The 17,708-nt window shown below is 41.2% G+C and overlaps 1 protein-coding gene and 1 pseudogene across 1 annotated transcript; one reads left to right on the top strand and one right to left on the bottom strand.

Moving 5' to 3' along the window:
• Positions 1–8,669: 8,669 nt before the first annotated feature.
• On the top strand, positions 8,670–8,789 carry LOC134946204 (5S ribosomal RNA; annotated as a pseudogene).
• Positions 8,790–13,396: 4,607 nt separating this feature from the next.
• Positions 13,397–14,038, bottom strand: LOC134944280 (olfactory receptor 1-like). Its single transcript, XM_063932859.1, has one exon. The coding sequence runs from the start codon at positions 14,036–14,038 to the stop codon at positions 13,397–13,399; it is 642 nt and encodes a 213-aa protein (XP_063788929.1).
• Between the last annotated feature and the right edge of the window lie 3,670 nt (positions 14,039–17,708).

Here is a 17,708-nt window from a genome sequence, read left to right as displayed (position 1 = left end):
CATGCGCACTAAGCGAAATTTCACTGCGATGCGATGAAAAATAACGAGCGAACAACTCGGAATGAGGGCCCATATACGCAAAGTTACGAAGCAGTCAACTTTATGGTTTTCGTGTTTTCCGATGTCGATGACAGTCGGGTTTTTTTTGGCACATTTACGGCCGTCATTGTCGTTTGCGTACGTGTTTTTGTTGTATTTGCTGTTTTTTTTCCTAAGTTAAACGCGGCAGTGATTTTTTTCCCCGAGGCTGCATTTTTCATTTCAGTTTCGTTTTTCATCCCCATTCGTGATTGGTCGTGTTTCAGATGGTAGGAGTGTCTGTGTGCAACCATATAAATACGCCCCAAACCGTCATCACCTCGTGGGTTTAGTTAGTGGTGAGGAGGAGGGAGGTTGTGCTCTGGAGGTAGGTGAATTTGTGGTTTGGTGAGGAGTGTTGGTAGCGATTGCTGAGTGTGGTATTGTGTTTGAAAGTCGTCTTGTCATTCTTGTAGTCTTGTATTTTGTGGTTTTGTTTCATTTTTAGTCCAAGTTATTTTTCTTTATAGTCCCTTGTCAGTGTGTGTGTGTGTGTGTGTGTGTGTGTGTGTGTGTGTGTGTGTGTGTGTCTGTGTGTGTGTGTGTGTGTGAGTTGTGTAGTGGTAGTGGAGGAGTGTGTTGTTTGTCTTTTTTTCTATGTTAACTGTTTAGACACACAATTATGTGTGACTCAGAGGTGGGTGGGGTGGAGGGTGTGAGTGAGGGGGAGGAGGTTGGTCAGGTGGAGGAGGTGAGTGTTAGTGAGGTTAGTGAGGTGGAGAAGGTGGGTGAGGTTGCTGCAGCAGCCTCAAGTGATAGTGACAGTCAGAGTGCTCTGCAGCCACGCACCACTACTAAGACTGGGTGGAATGTAAAGTTTAGTTTTGCAGAAAATGTGGCATTGGTGCGTGAGCTGATGACGTATCAGAGGCAGCTATTTGGCCCTGAGTCCACCAAGGTGCCAACATGGAGGAAGACGGTGTTGTGGGCGAAAGTTGTTGCTGCTGTCAATAGTGAGGGGGTGGTCAAGCGGACGGAGGACACGCGCCGCAAATGGTACTATGACATAAAGCGACGTGTCAAGTCCAAAATGGCCAAGGAGGCGAAGTCGGCTCGATAAAAACGGTGGTGGGCAGCCCTATATTGCAAGATATCTGGAGTATGAGGAGCCCATGCGGAGTGTAATACCGCCTGAAATAGTCTCTGCAACCCATGTCCGGGATTCAGATAGGCCCAGGAAGAATGGTGAGCATGTGTATTTGCATTTACATTCTATGACCTTATTTATTTTTTAAATGTTTGTCATGTGACATTTCTTATTACTCCCATCTTCAAGTGTGTGTCAGCAAATGCATTTTTTTGTATATGTTTTATACAAAAAGCCATGTAACATCTTACTTTATTGTATGTCATGTGTTTTTATGAAAGATATTTTGCATGTGTAGTTTGGACTTGGTGTGTCTCTGAATTGTCCTGCAATAATGTTTTCCTTTTGGGCCTTTTTTTTAATAATTGTGACTGTTTTATATTTATGTGATCCATGTGCAATGTGTAAAAAACAGTGGTTGTCATGTTAGAGGCTGGAGAAGTGAAAAGTGGTTTGGAAACCACTTACATGTGTTATGTCATTATTAGATAATGTAATATTTTTAAACAAAATACCACTATTTCTTTGATAATTTTTAGTTTGTATTTGTACCGTGACACCACACTGCAGTGTAATGTTTAAAATATTTATACATTTTGGTTTTGCTCATATAGTGGTAATGTGTGTTTGGAGTGCCACATCACAGAGCAATTTATATATTGCATCTGTAATATTTTTCCTTTCAATACAAAATGAAGATGTGTGTGTTTTTGGTTGGTAATGTTTTTTTTTTTACTTGTGGCCTATGTCAGTGTCCTGTACATATTTTCCTGTGTTGATTTCTCCACAGTGCATATGTCTATTGGACAATGTTTATTGTTTAATGTATTGTTTTTTTTGTTTCCAGTCCTTATGTTTTTTTTTTAAATAAAGCAAGCATTTCTTAAATAATACATTTTTCTAAGCATAATGGGTGGATGTATTAACAATAGCATGAATATTTTTTTTTATTTTTTTTATACAGTGTTTGAAAAAAGCAGTACTACTCGTCGTCCAGTAACTCCTATCACATCTGATGATGATGATGACGCTGCGGAAGCAGGTAAAGTGTCCATTGTAGTATAGGGTATGTTTGTAAAGGAATGGCCATAACAAATTGCACTTTCATTAAAAGGTCCATCAAAAGAAGTATGGAGCAGCAGAAGTGGGACTTCTGTAAGACATCACCACAAAAAACCTGTGGCCGAAAAGAAAGCAAGGTCATATGTCTCGGGCCAACCACAGCAGGCTACCCCGCCATGAAGATTATTGTCCGTATGTTCTGTCGCCCCCCTCCAAATTTTGGACACACCTGAAAGACATCATCCACACTCCCCTCATCTTGATTGTGAGTATCAAACTGAAATAAATGTAAAAAATTTCTGAACGTAATCCAAATTTTTCTTAACCGCATTAAGTCAAAACACATCAATAACTTAGATACTTACCACAGTAAGTAAAACCTGAAATGGAATCCAAGCTAAATGGTCTTGTCCACATCCAGCAAAGATATGTATGTCCACTTGAGCAATACAGTATGACATTGTGTGTAAGATGCTGCAACAAAAAAGCATGGCCCTCATTCCGAGTTGATCGCTCGCAAGGCGATTTTAGCAGAGTTACACACGCTAAGCCTACGCCTACTGGGAGTGTATCTTAGCTTCTTAAAATTGCGACTGATGTATTCGCAATATTGCGATCACAAACCTCGTAGCAGTTTTAGAGTAGCTTCAGACTTACTCTGCCTGTGCGATCAGTTCAGTGCTTTTCGTTCCTGGTTGACGTCATAAACACACCCAGCGTTCGCCCAGGCACTCCCACCGTTTCTCCGGCCACTCCTGCGTTTTTTCCGGAAACGGTAGCGTTTTCAGCCACACGCCCCTAAAACGCCGTGTTTCCGCCCAGTAACACCCATTTCCTGTCAATCACACTACGATCGCCGGAGCGATGAAAAAGCCGTGAGTAAAATTACTTTCTTCATAGCAAAGATACTTGGCCCAGTCGCAGTGCGAACATTGCGCATGCGTACTAAGCGGATTTTCATTGCGATGCGATGAAAAATACAGAGCGAACAACTCGGAATGAGGGCCCATTTTTTTTAATTAAAAAAAGTAAAGTTGTTTTTCCAAATTTCACATGTGTGTTTGAGGTAACATTGCAAAATACATATAAAAACATTACTATGTTTGTTTGAACAAAGCTATACGGTAACACATTATGGATTCCAATGTGTTTTTATGGTGGAGTATGTGTGAGCTACAATAAATTGAAAGTGTTTCCTTTCACAATTAAGTAACCACACACATTTGCCACAAACAGGCATATGTATGTATTTAAGTTATGAGTGATGATGTTGCTAGGCAGAATAGTTGAAAGCAACAGTGAATGACATGTGTTCCATGTGTAGTCATTTGTTTACATTTCTCAAACATATGAATAGCTAACAGAGATTTGTTTAACATTTCAGCTTCTTGTCCTGGGAACAGCATCCCTCCGCAACAACAGCAACACGGTGACATGGAGGAGACAAACATCCTAGAAATGCAGCCATTACGCCAAGGAATTAGCCCCCCAGCACCTGTGAGTACACCACCACAGCAAAGCACACCACCACCACCACAACACAGCACAACACCAGTAACACAAGGCCCTGATCAGTTGTTTTGTACCATTTGGGCTAGACAGCAGGCCACTAATGAAGATTGCCTGTGTAGGCAGACATAAATGTTTGCAAGCCTACCATGTCACCTCAGAAGAATATCAAGAAATCTGAGTAGACAAAATGAACAAACAACCAGAATTGGCAATACCATGGAACTCATGCGTACAGACATTTCACAGGTCATGGGCAACTTACAGTGCATAATGGAAGAACAGCACAGACTAATGGAAGAACAGCACAGACTAATGAAATAACAGCACAGACAACCGCAAAGTTATATGAACTTTTTTCAAAACAATCAAAAGATTAATGAAAGTTTATTCCGAATTGTAGACAATCAAAATGCTGCTACACATCACCCTTACTAACCTGAATGAAACACTCAGATGCATGCACCAACAGGAAACAAGCAGCAGTTCTGGTACGACTACTCCAATTATCCCGCCAGTCTCATCACCACCAAGATGCTCCACCAGAGCACGAATACATGACAGTGCTAAAGGCAAAGGGCAGGTCAAGCAGCCACCAAAAAAAACGTGAAAAAATACAAGTTAGACATTTGTGATAAGTAACTCGAAATAGTTAGTAAGTGTATGTTTGGCAAAAAATATATAACACTTAGCTCCTTGACAATTTATACAACATCATTAATTATAAGTGGTACAAACAACAACATAAAATTTGTACGCACATTTATTCTTTACCATTTTTTTTTGTATTGGAGGAGGGAAATGTTGATGGAGCTGCACATACATGTTAGCAGGAAGTAAACAGACCACTTGATTTTTTTCTAATCATTACTCTTTCTAAATTTCAATCAATCTCATATCCTGCAAACAATCCAAATTACAATGTTATTGATAACTATTTTTCCTTTCTTCTCTATACAACATTACAAGAAGAACACAATTAAGTTGCGTAAAAAGCTTTTAATATGTTGGCATTGAATTAAAAAAAAACATTGACAAAATGAATGTCAGTATTGTTGGGACATGTTTGTGTGTGTTAAAAATTAGTAAGAATGTTATTACACATGATGCAGAAACCAACAAATAACAAAGAATGTGTATAATAATGTATATATGTGGCAAACTGTGTATTTACTTACACATCAGCAAGTTTACTGCATCAAAAATTAGGAAATAAATTATTTCTGATTACAGTAAGTTTATGTCCCTTAAATATGATGGAGCATCACACATAGGGACACATGTATTCCTCAAGGCTAACATATTATATGTTGAGGAGTGTTTTTTGGGAACACAGGTTCTCAAACTCGGCCCTCAGGACCCCACACAGTGCATGTTTTGCAGGTCTCCTCACAGAATCACAAGTGACATAATTAGCTCCACCTGTGAACCTTTTAACATATGTCTGTGAGTAATTCATACACATGTGCTTCTACTGGGATACGTGAAAAACATGCACTGTGTGTGGTCCTGAGGGCCGAGTTTGTGAACCTGTGCATTAGGACGTTACACACAATGATAAACTAAAATACTAAATGGATTATGTGTGCTTGTAATAAATTAGCAGTGCAAGTTTACGATCACTTATCCAGACTTAATGCATGCCACTCATAATCTGTTGTTTTTAGTTTTAAAATACACACAAAACACATGCGACATTTGTTTTGCATAAAGCGAGGGTATGTTTGTATGTGTCAAGGAGACAGACACATTCTGAGTAATGGTTTTGCCAATAAAAATGGCAAAACATCTATTTATGATTACACATTAAATGAAATAAGCAAACCAAACTTACCTTAGAAATAGCGAGTGATGAGCTCTTGCCTAACCTGCCTCCCTACATCTGTACTCCAAGTATCACCAGATGTCTCTAATTCCTCTGCTTGCTGGCTGCTTTCTTCCTCCTCCTCCTCCTCCTCCTCCTCAACATGTGACAGATGTTGTTGCAAACACATGTTATGAAGAAAGCGCCAGCAGAACACAATTTGAGTCACCTTGGAGGGACTATACAACAAAAGGCCACCAGACTTATCCAGACACCGAAACCTAGATTTCAGCACACCAAAATATCTTTCTATCACATTCCGTGTGGACTTATGTGCATGATTGTAATTGTGTTCAGTAGGGGTATCAGGTCGGGACAATGGAGTTAGAAGCCAAAAGAAACAGCCATATCCTCCATCACCTAAAAGACAGATATAGTAACGTGATTCATGTTAAGATACAGCAACACATAAGTAACACACTGTGGGGCAGATGTATTAACCTGTAGAAGGCATAAGGAAGTGATAAACCAGTGATATGTGCAAGGTAATAAAGGCAGCGGACAATATGTACCTAAATAATCATTTACATATTGGAGCTGATTGGCTGGTGCCTTTATCACCTTGAACATATCACTGGTTTCTCACTATCTTATGCCTTCTACAGGTTAATACATCTGCACCTGTATTTGGACAAAGTATACGCAGGCCTACACATATCAAATTATATACCCAGCAGCCATCCATCTGGCATTTGTCCGTCCTCAAACTTATCAAAGAGGGATGACTGACTGAGGATGAAGGAGTCATGGCAGCCCCCAGGGTAACCAGCAACAACACTCATTATTTTGAGATTTGCATCAGAAACCACCTGCACATTTGTGGAGTGTTCAAAATGGCGATTAGCATTTATGTGCTGCCTGCCCCTAGGTGGTCTCAGCTGAATGTGTGTGCAATCTATGGCTCCAAGCACATTGGGCATGCTAGCCAGCTCATAGAAATCTACCCTGACGGCATACCACTGAGACTCCTGGGTAGGGAAGCAGATTGAGGCCTCAATGTGGGGCTGCAAAACAGCCAACACCTGTGTGTATATTTTAAAGAACAATAAACATGAGATTTTAGGACAGAACTGGCCACCGAGAAATTAAAACAAACAAAAAACAGAAAAGGTAGTTAGGTATACATCACCTGTGTTAAGATTCTGGAAAATGAGGGCTGTGAGATTCCTATGACATCCCCAGACACAACCTGAAACCTTCTAGTAGCCATAAAGTGCAACACAGCCAGGAGTTTGTGCAGGCCAGAGACAGAGTGAGAGCGTGCTGTCTCAGGGTCTAGGCCCAGTTTGACAAGGTCATACAGACGGAAAATGTTGTTACGATTTAGACGGAACATCTGTATGACCTTATCATCGGACAATGCGTTCAAGTTTAAACGCTCCACAAAAAAATTAGGCCTGCGCAGCCTCCGCGGAACCTGTACAACCTGCTGACCATGTTCGGTTTCTTGGCCTTGGGTACTTACAAGCTGATGTCTGAGTCTGAGGAATGCCACAGCACACAAAAGATCACTGGCCCACAGTCCTGCTGCCATTTCTGAGTGTAGGTGTATTGAAATGGGACTAACATCCTTTTATTGGCATCCTAATTCAGGTGTGATTGATTTTTGAGTTGCAACACATGTAAACACGATTGAAAAAAGCAGGTCTATTTTTTTGCCGCTTTTTTTACCGATTCGCAAAAAAATACCACCGCAATTGAGCACTCAGAAACTAACACCCATATATGAATGAATAGTGAATTCCCGTATTGTATGAAATAACAGCCGCGTTTGACCGATGGTCTATTCATTCGTATTTCGGAACTTTGCAAATCAATCCATTACGAATAGTCCAAACACTGCCGAGATTGGTGCTTAGTGAATTCCCGGATTGGAACTTAGAAAAAAAAACACAAATCGGATAAACTCGAATTCTTAGTAAATATTGAGCAACGTTTTTTATCTTTCGTTATTTTCAGAAAGGTAAGGAAAAAATTATATATATATATATATATATATATACATACATACATACACACACACACACACACACACAAAGACATGGAAAGACAATATCCCATACTCTCAGTTCCATAGAATTAAGCGGAACTGTAGCATGAAAGAGGACTGTGATGAACAGGTAGCTGTCTACAGAAAAAGATTTGAAGAAAAATCCTATCCAAAACTGATTCTGGACAAGGCCATCACAAGAACAAACACCTTAAAGAGGGAGGACCTTTTAGAGTATAAAAAGAAAGAAGCCTTAAAGGAATCCACAGCATTCATCACTACTTTTAACCAACATGAGAACCATATCAAATCATCATTCAGGGAACACTGGAAAATATTACTCATGGATCCTGTTTTGAAAGAAATCCTCCTAGAAAAACCACAGATAGTCTTCTGCAAATCCAAGAATCTTAAAAACCATCTTGCACCTAGCATGCTACGTGATACCACTAATGAGAGTACCAGTCAAACATTTTTGAAATGCGTAGGAGCATTTAAATGTTGACGATGTAATATCTGCAAGTTCCTGAATCCAAACAGAAAAACATTTCATGATTCAGGGGATATTCAAGAATTCAAGGTAAAGGAATTTCTAGACTGCAACACCAGCTCTGTAATATACTTATTGGAATGCACGTGTAAGAAGAAGTACGTGGGGAAAACCAAGAGGCCGCTAAAACTGAGGATTCAAGAACACGTCAGGAATATCAAAAACAAGATTGATACTCACCTCATCTACAGACATTTCATCTTGAAACATAAATCAAACCCAGAAGACCTGACATTTAAAGCCATTGAACACGTACAGATCGGTGAAAGAGGCGGAGATTTGGCAAACAAATTATCTCAACGAGAAATGTATTGGATCTATCAGCTAAACACGCTGCACCCCACAGGATTCAATGAGGGTTATGAAATCGCCCCATTTTTATGAAGGTTCCTCACTACATGTATTCTCTTCATTTTATCTTTACTCATTTTCACCACACTGATTATGTATATATGCACCTATTTATTAATATGTAGCTCAAAAATAAAAAAGTCTGACATCAAAATGAGTATTGTGTTTAATAGCCAACAGATACAGTCATACCACACTGGCTCCACGCCCAAACCCGCCCGATCTTGGAAGCTAAGCAGTGTTGGGCTTTATTAGTACCAAGGGGGAGACCACCTGGGAAGCTAAAGTACTATAAAAAAATAGGCATTGAACATTATCATGTCAGAATAGAGCCTACGTATATGCACACATACGGCTACTTAGGTGAGTGGGCACACACTGAGGCACAGACAGATGTGTATGCACATATGTGTGTATGTTTATATGTGTATGTATATATGTGCATATGCACACAGCACCGCATTAGTATGTATTCTTCACTCAGTTCACATTCTAATTATACTAATAAGCACTATATACCGAAATATGCATCACCTGAAATTATCATATTAATATTAATTATAATGTCCATATTAATTATGCACTATATTTCTTATAAATACTAATATCATAAGTAAACAACATTTTAATTTAATAGTCAACTTAGTTCCCTGTTTTATTCACCCTCTTTTTTTCTTAATATATACTCTCTATATGTTGCTATTAGAATTACCTATCCTTTAGAAATAAATATACTTCCCCATTGGATCACTAGCCTTATCATACAAAAAGAAAATATATATTATATCGTTTATTTTTCATGCTCAATCCACAGTAAAAGTATCTTAGTAATGAATAAGGATGAATCTGTGTGAACGATATTGATTGCACTTTATTTTATTTATTGTTTTTCATGAAACCGAGCCTGCAAAACAAACAACTAAACATCTATGTCTGCACACATGGACTCCGCTAAAATGGCCGCCGGCAGTCCACTAAACTCCCTAGACGACATGCCTATAAAGATAACCAGGAAGAAGCGTCATATGACGTTGCGGACACGCGCACCGGAAGTGGGGCACGTTTACCGAACACTGAGGACGGAAGTGGGGCTTAAAGCTCTGAACACAGCCTTTCCTATGTACGCGAAACCGGAAGTGGGGCGTTCGCGCATGCGCACTTTGCAGCCACCGATACAGGAAGTGTTGCGGAAGTGCCAAGAATTAATGAAATCGGCTGCTAAACTGTTTTTATGAACTATCTAAGCTCGATTTTTGAAATAATCAACATATGATGTCTCTTCTTAATCTATTGAAACAGCTCCATCTTTGTTTTTTGTTAGTTATAAAAATCATAGTTATTTTATACCTACACAATGTTAATTAACAGGAAGTGATGTCACAATTAGAAACCCTTTTATAGCAGGTATATAAGTCTGTCCTGCACACTTGGTCATTACCCCTTGATGAAGTCAGACTGACGAAACGCGTTGGTATTTCCTGTATGACCCTCCATTTTTAAGTTAATCTATTTTCATCTAATTACCAGTTACAATTTTTTATCCTTTTTATGTCTTAAGAAAGTGTTTTTTTTTTTATATATACTCTTTGATACCTATCTAAAACCTTTTATTACTCACATATACCATTTGACCACTTTTTATGATATATGTAGCTATATGTTGAGAAACATTTTCTTTTTAAAATTAGTGTTCTTATATATTTTGACAAATAAATTATTCATACCTTTTTACAAAAAATAGTTTTTACCATGTCCTTTGTAAATCGCATTTTAGTCCTATAAATAAATTTTATTTATAAACACCATTTGGTCGCCAATACCCCTACCTATTCGTACTCATCCAAACATATATATATATATATATATATATATATATATTGAAAAGGTTTATAATAACAAGCAAAATGGAGGAAGAGAGGGAAATGGTATAGGAAGAAGAAGGAAAAGACGGATTAGATGATAATGCTGGCCCAAAGAGTACTGAAAATTATTATTAAAGGACCATATTGTTCGTCAGTTGTTCAGAATTAGAGTTACTGACTAGAGAATTTGTTAAATGAAAGCATTTTAGTTTATATACTCATTTAGGCCTTCTGGTGCCAGTGCACGAAGTCTGAAGATCCAAAAGCTATCTCGTTTTGGCATATCCAATACAGATCCAAAACACTAAGGAGATGCAGATCCAAAACCAAAACACAAAAACCGAAAAATGACCCGGGGCACACCCCTAATAAAAACCCATATAGTTACCTGCAGCACTCACTTTCTGCACTCACCATGGTGAGGCAAATTTTGGAGTACCTGGATGCAGGCATTGATTTCATGTGGTCTGCACCGGTCGATCCCGATCCGCCGCCCAGCCACCCGAAGCCACGCCTCTCCTGCCTGGCACCCTGCTTCTCAGTCTGATCTCCGGCAGTGACGGCAGCATGTGTAGCTCAAATCAGGGGCCGGTTCGTCAGCCAATGAGAGCTTGCGGACCAGCGCCTGATTTGAGATATACACGCTGCCGTCACCGCCGGAGATCAGACTGAGAAGCAGGGTGGCAGGCAGGAGAAGCGCGCGCTGCGCTCTCCACATAGCAACGGTGAGCTCTTCTATGGGGGCATATCTGGCATTGTGGGCACATGGCTTAGTGGGGGCATATCTGGCAATGTGGGGCATATCTGGCAATGTTGGGCATATTTGGCACTGTGAGGTCATATGTGGCACTGTGGGGTCATATGTGGCACTGTGGGGGCATATCTGGCATATCTGGCACTGTGGGGGCATATCTGGCACTGTGGGCACTGTGGGGTCATATCTGTAATCTGGCACTGTGGGGGCATATCTGGCAATGTAGGAGCATATCTGGCACTGTGGGCACATGGCACTGCAGGGTCATATCTAGCACTGTGGGCACATGGCACTGTGGGGGCATATCTGTATCTGGCACTGGCATCATATCTGGCACTGTGGGGGCATATCTGGCACTGTGGGCACATGGCACTTTGGGGTCATATCTGTATCTCGCACTGTGAGGTCATATCTGGCACTGTGGGGGCATATCTGTAATCTAGCACTGTAGGGGCATATCTAGCACTGTGTGCACATGGAACTGTGGGGTCATATCTGTATATGGCACTGTGGGGGACATATCTGGCACTGTGGGGTCATATCTGGCACTGTGGGCACATGGCACTGTGGGTTCATATCTGTATCTGGCACTGTGGGGGCATATCTGGCACTGTGGGCACATGGCACTGTGGGGGCATATCTGTAATCTGGCACTGTGGGGGCATGTCTGTCACTGTGGGGGCATATCTGGCACTGTGAGCACATGGCACTGGGGGGGCATATCTGTAATCTGGCACTGTGGGGGAATATCTGGCACTGTGGGGGCATATCTGGCACTGTGGGCACATGGCACTGGGGGGAATATCTGTAATCTGGCACTGTGGGGGCATATCTAGCACTGTGGGAATATGGCACTGTGGGGGCATATCTGAATTTGGCACTGTGGGGGCATATCTGTAATCTGGCACTGTGGGGGCATATGTGGCACTGTGGGCACATGGCAATGTGGAGGCATATCTGTAATCTGGCACTGCTCACACCCAATGCCTCCAGCCACTGGAATTGGGCCACCAGAATCAGATAAAAGAATGTCCTGTGACAATATTTGTATAATTTTAATTTTATTACATTTTATATTGAGCAACCAAACTTGCATTAATTAATATTGTATACAAATTTGATTTTCTCACTTTAGCATTTACAGGCTGCACCTTTACTTACCTATTGAAGAAGCCATCAGTCAGCTGTTCACTCTGACTGAAGTACTTGCAGAGAGTTCACACTGACTATCTGTCTGAGTTCACACGACCACCCGGATGGGGGTTTCACCCATTTGACACCTACCTCTTCTATCATTTTCACATGTACCCCAATAAGATTTGATCCGTGGTCTCTGGCCAGCCACACTAGGTACAGTATACTGGCTTAGTTATTATTAGAGATTGCTATTGAGCATATGGCGACATGTACTCCTACACATAACATTAAGTGCTGCAAAACTATTTTGCATGTTTAAGCTATTCTTAGGGATGAGTGCAAAGTACAAATTTTAAACAGGATTTATCTTGAGATAAGTGTACAGTTATATTGTGTATCTGGGAAGGCATGGCATTGTTTTGTAGGTCTTCTTTCTGTGTGCAAACATGTCTGACTGTAGATAAGCCCCACAGTGAGCACACATACTAGTAGACTCTTGCTAAAATGGAATCAGATATATTGCCTGATTCAGAGACATACGGTATGCTAGTGCAGTCGCTGCTGCAAAAATATGCAAATGCTGCAGCCACCAGGATTTGTATTGAAATAATTGCAGACGACTTGGCAAATCCCATTGCAGTATACAAAGATGCAGAATCCGTCACAGATCACAGTTATCGAAGTACTGTGGACGCGCGGCATTGCTGCAGACAGTAAGATGCCTCAGACCTTACAGCCTGGGTCACTGTAAGGTCTCAGATATGCTACCAAAATTAATTGACATCCCTGAATTTTTGCACCCCCCCCCTCCCCCAAATGATTCCTGCCTGTCAATCACTTTGCAAATAAATAATCTTTGCGACAGCCATCGAAAGAACATCGTGGCACATGCGCAGTAGAAGATGCATACGCAGTAGTAACAATTGCTCAACTCCACACAACATCAACATTGTGTAGAATGGAGCATTGAACTGAAATTCTCAGTTGATGCTGAAAAGCAATAAAAAAAGTTGCTGCAGACAGTACAAACCAATTAGAAAATGTTCGGAGTATAAAGGATCAATAAGAGCAAATTCATAGTCATTAACAATAAATTGCTACATTTTGTTATAAATCATATACTATCATATGAAATGTTTTGCACATTCTCCCTCACTGTTCAGAAATACTTTTTTTCCCCATTAGTCTCAGCAGAGCACTTTTCATGTCTTTATTCCGTAGACTGTAGATCAGAGGGTTCAGCATGGGAGTGACAACTGAGTACAGTACACTAAACACTGGTTCTAGGACATCAGAGTAATCTGATGGTGGCATCATGTACACAGAGAAAACTGTCATATAGAACATAATGACAACGCTGAGGTGTGATGAGCAGGTGGAGAAGGCTTTCTTTCTGCCATCCTTAGATTTTATCTGCAAGATGACCCTGATAATTTTTATATAAGATGTCAAACAGAACATGATTGGTAAAACTCCATATACCAATATAACCAAATATATTGCTATATAAACATCTTTACTGCCAGCACAGGAAATGTTTATCAGAGCTCTAGCATCACAGAAAAACTGGTGTATGGTGCGAAACTGACAGAAGGACATGTGTGATGCTGGGATTGTAAGCACAAATGAGTTTAAGCTTCCTGTTATCCAAGTGCCAGATGCCAATACAAGACAGAGTTTACTGTTTAAAATATTGTGATAGTGTAAAGGATCACATATAGCAACATATCGGTCATATGCCATAATAAATATTAGATAATCTTCTGAGGAAGCAGCCAAAAAATAAAAGTACATCTGGGTGAAGCACTGTATGAAGGACACTGTATTATCTCCAGATAGTAACATGTACAACAGGTTAGGGACAGTAGTGGTTGTATAACAGATATCTACTAAGGCCAGGTTACAGAGAAATAGATACATGGGGGTGTGTAACTGGTAATCAATGTATATCACTGTTATTATAATAGCATTAGTAAGTACTCCAAATATATATAGGAAGAAAAATACACATACTGCTGGCAATATATAATATGATTTTGCGTAAAATGGTAACAAGTGGAATCCATTCATGTAAGTCTGGTTCAACATGTCACATCCAGGTTACTCTGTGAAGAAACATACACAACTTATTAATGTAACATATGTACAAGGCTGTGTGGTTATAGAATTCTCATTAGGACAGTCACACAGCTGTAGCTGTCTCTAGTATCTCAGCGTATATAGGTCACTGTTAGGCAGCCTATCCTGTCATACAGATGTATCCAGCCATCGTCCTTGCTGCAATGAGTACACACGGGCATACACATCACGGCAATGGTGCAACGCGTTGCAACTAGTTGCAGATGGTATTCGCTCCATAGAAGTATATGGATGCAGAAACACCAGTCGCACCATCTATACCGTGATGCGTACATGGGATGGATGAGTGTGGATACATCTGTACATATAAAAATTATTTGAAGAATACAAAGAATAAATTATAAACATCTTCTTTGTATTTTTCTAGTCATTTTTGGAGTAATAAGTCTATAACAGGTGAGGCAGTTCCTCCAAATACCCCCTCACCTGCCTACCTTGTCCGCACATCTCTGATCAAAACTCACAGTTACCAGCCGTATACAGTACACTGCTGCACCTGTGTATAATGCCCACATGTATATACTGCTGCACCTGTGTATAATGCCTACATGTATATACTAGAGATGAGCGGGTTCGGTTTCTCTGAATCCGAACCCGCCAGAACTTCATGTTTTTTTTCACGGGTCCGAGCGACTCGGATCTTCCCGCCTTGCTCGGTTAACCCGAGCGCGCCCGAACGTCATCATGACGCTGTCGGATTCTCGCGAGGCTCGGATTCTATCGCGAGACTCGGATTCTATATAAGGAGCCGCGCGTTGCCGCCATTTTCACACGTGCATTGAGATTGATAGGGAGAGGACGTGGCTGGCGTCCTCTCCGTTTAGAATAGATTAGAGAGACACTTGATTTACTAATTTTGGGGAGCATTAGGAGTACTCAGTACAGTGCAGAGTTTTGCTGATAGTGACCAGTGACCACCAGTTTTATTTATAATCCGTTCTCTGCCTGAAAAAAGCGATACACAGCACACAGTGACTCAGTCACATACCATATCTGTGTGCACTGCTCAGGCTCAAGCCAGTGTGCTGCATCATCTATTATCTATATATAATATTATATATATCTGTCTGACTGCTCAGCTCACACAGCTTATAATTGTGGGGGAGACTGGGGAGCACTACTGCAGTGCCAGTTATAGGTTATAGCAGGAGCCAGGAGTACATAATATATTATATAGTGAGTGACCACCAGACACACAGTGCAGTTTATTTAATATATCCGTTCTCTGCCTGAAAAAAGCGATACACACAGTGACTCAGTCAGTCACATACCATATCTGTGTGCACTGCTCAGGCTCAGGCCAGTGTGCTGCATCATCTATATATATTATATATCTGTCTGACTGCTCAGCTCACACAGCTTATAATTGTGGGGGAGACTGGGGAGCACTACTGCAGTGCCAGTTATAGGTTATAGCAGGAGCCAGGAGTACATAATATTATATTAAAATTAAACAGTGCACACTTTTGCTGCAGGAGTGCCACTGCCAGTGTGACTAGTGACCAGTGACCTGACCACCAGTATATATAATATTAGTAGTATACTATCTCTTTATCAACCAGTCTACAGATGTAGCCACCTTTATCTTGAGTGGCCGCGGCGGTTGTCCCGTTCGACCATACGCAGCGTACTGTGGCGTAGCGAGGCGCGCCTAGCCACAGAGAGGCTATCTAATCGCACGGAGACAGACATTTGACGTTTGGCGTTACCTTTACGTGTAATACCTGCGATCAGCCACCAGATGTCGCTTTTTACAATCACCACTGCGCATGCGTGTGGTCTCCATTAAAATACAATACTGACATACATAATAAGGACTACTTTACTAAGGCGTCTCATTACGCTGCATACAGCAAATACTGTACTCATTACGCTGCATTATTTAATACAGTACTGTACAGTATATACAGTACGACACCGACGCAAATACAGTAGTACAGCATACAGTATATGATCCATCTACAATACTTTATGAATACTGTATGTGAGCGTGCAAGTCCCGCAGACAAAACACAGTACTGTAAAACCAGTAGTGTACACTGTCGCAAATGGATGTGTGTTACAAGTTCACTATTGCCTCTCAAGATTAGGAATTTTCTACAGTGTTATCGTCCTAATCCCGTAGCCATTACAGCATAATCAAAACCAACGGATTTATACATTTGTCTGCGGCGAAGTGGTGAAGTGTTTCGCTTCCTATACTCAGAGTCCAGGGTTCGATTCCTTAAGTACTGTACGAATGCATGTTACTGTAGTTTTTTTCAGACACTTTATTATTTTTTTTATTCACATACTGCAAACCAGGGCATACAGTAGCTGCATGAGCGGTTCTATGCGATCGAGTCCGGTGTACCATAATGTGCAGGTTCTATGCAGGTTAAGGTACTATGCTCCGTACACAGTACACATACAATTCTGTAGCTGGGCAGACTGAATAGAAATGGCTACCACCTATGACTCCTTGCCCCACAGAGGCCCTAGGCTACGGAGCAAGTAATAGTCCAGATTGTACAGACTATGGGGCAATGCTGAATGAGCGTCACAATCCCCTAGCTAAAATACACAGTATGCATATTATGGTACACCGGACTCGATGACATACTGTAGCACACTGGCAAAATGGCCGCCGCCCCTGAACCCTTGTGCAGGTTATGGGGCAATGCTGAAGGAGCGTCACAATCCCCTAGCCAAAATACACAGGGGAGGGATAAGCTACTGTAGGATTGCATACAGTATTACGGTACACCGGACTCAATCGCATAGCACACTGTCAAAACGACCACTACCCATGAACCCCCACCTCCTGAACCCCCACCTCGTGGCAGGCAGCAGTTGGGTATGGAATGAGAAATGGCATAAGCTGTGCAGGCTACGGGGCGATGCTGAAGGAGCGTCACAATCCCCTAGCCAAAATACACAGAGATACTGTAAGCGAGGTCTATGCACATTACAGTACTGTACGTTACACCGGGCTCGGTCGCATAGCAAACTGACAAAACACAAGTTTTACAGTACATACAGTAAAGCAGGCCAAAGCTGCAGGAGAGTTTCTACTGTAAAGGTTCTATGCACCGTACGGTAATGTACACATACCTGTACAATTCTATAGCAGGGCAGACTCAATTGAAATGGCTACCGCCTGTGACTCCTACAGTAGCTCCTAGGAGGCACTCAGCTATGGAGCAAATAACAGCACAGATTTTGCAGGCTACGGGGCAATGCTGAAGGAGCGTCACAATCCCCTAGCTACAATACACAGGGGTGATAGAGATAATCGAGTGGCTGGAGGGGGGTCCCCTTGATTTAAGGGGCCCCCACTCCTCCA

This window comes from Pseudophryne corroboree, chromosome 7 (genome assembly GCF_028390025.1).
Source record: "Pseudophryne corroboree isolate aPseCor3 chromosome 7, aPseCor3.hap2, whole genome shotgun sequence".
In the NCBI taxonomy this organism is placed as follows: Eukaryota; Metazoa; Chordata; class Amphibia; order Anura; family Myobatrachidae; genus Pseudophryne; species Pseudophryne corroboree.
Note: the sequence above shows the minus strand (reverse complement) of the source record. Positions and strands in the feature narration are given on the sequence as shown.

What these genes read in the sequence shown, in the direction of transcription:
- LOC134944280 (XM_063932859.1), bottom strand. Translation starts at nt 14,038, where the DNA reads ATGTACTTTTATTTTTTGGCTGCTTCCTCAGAAGATTATCTAATATTT.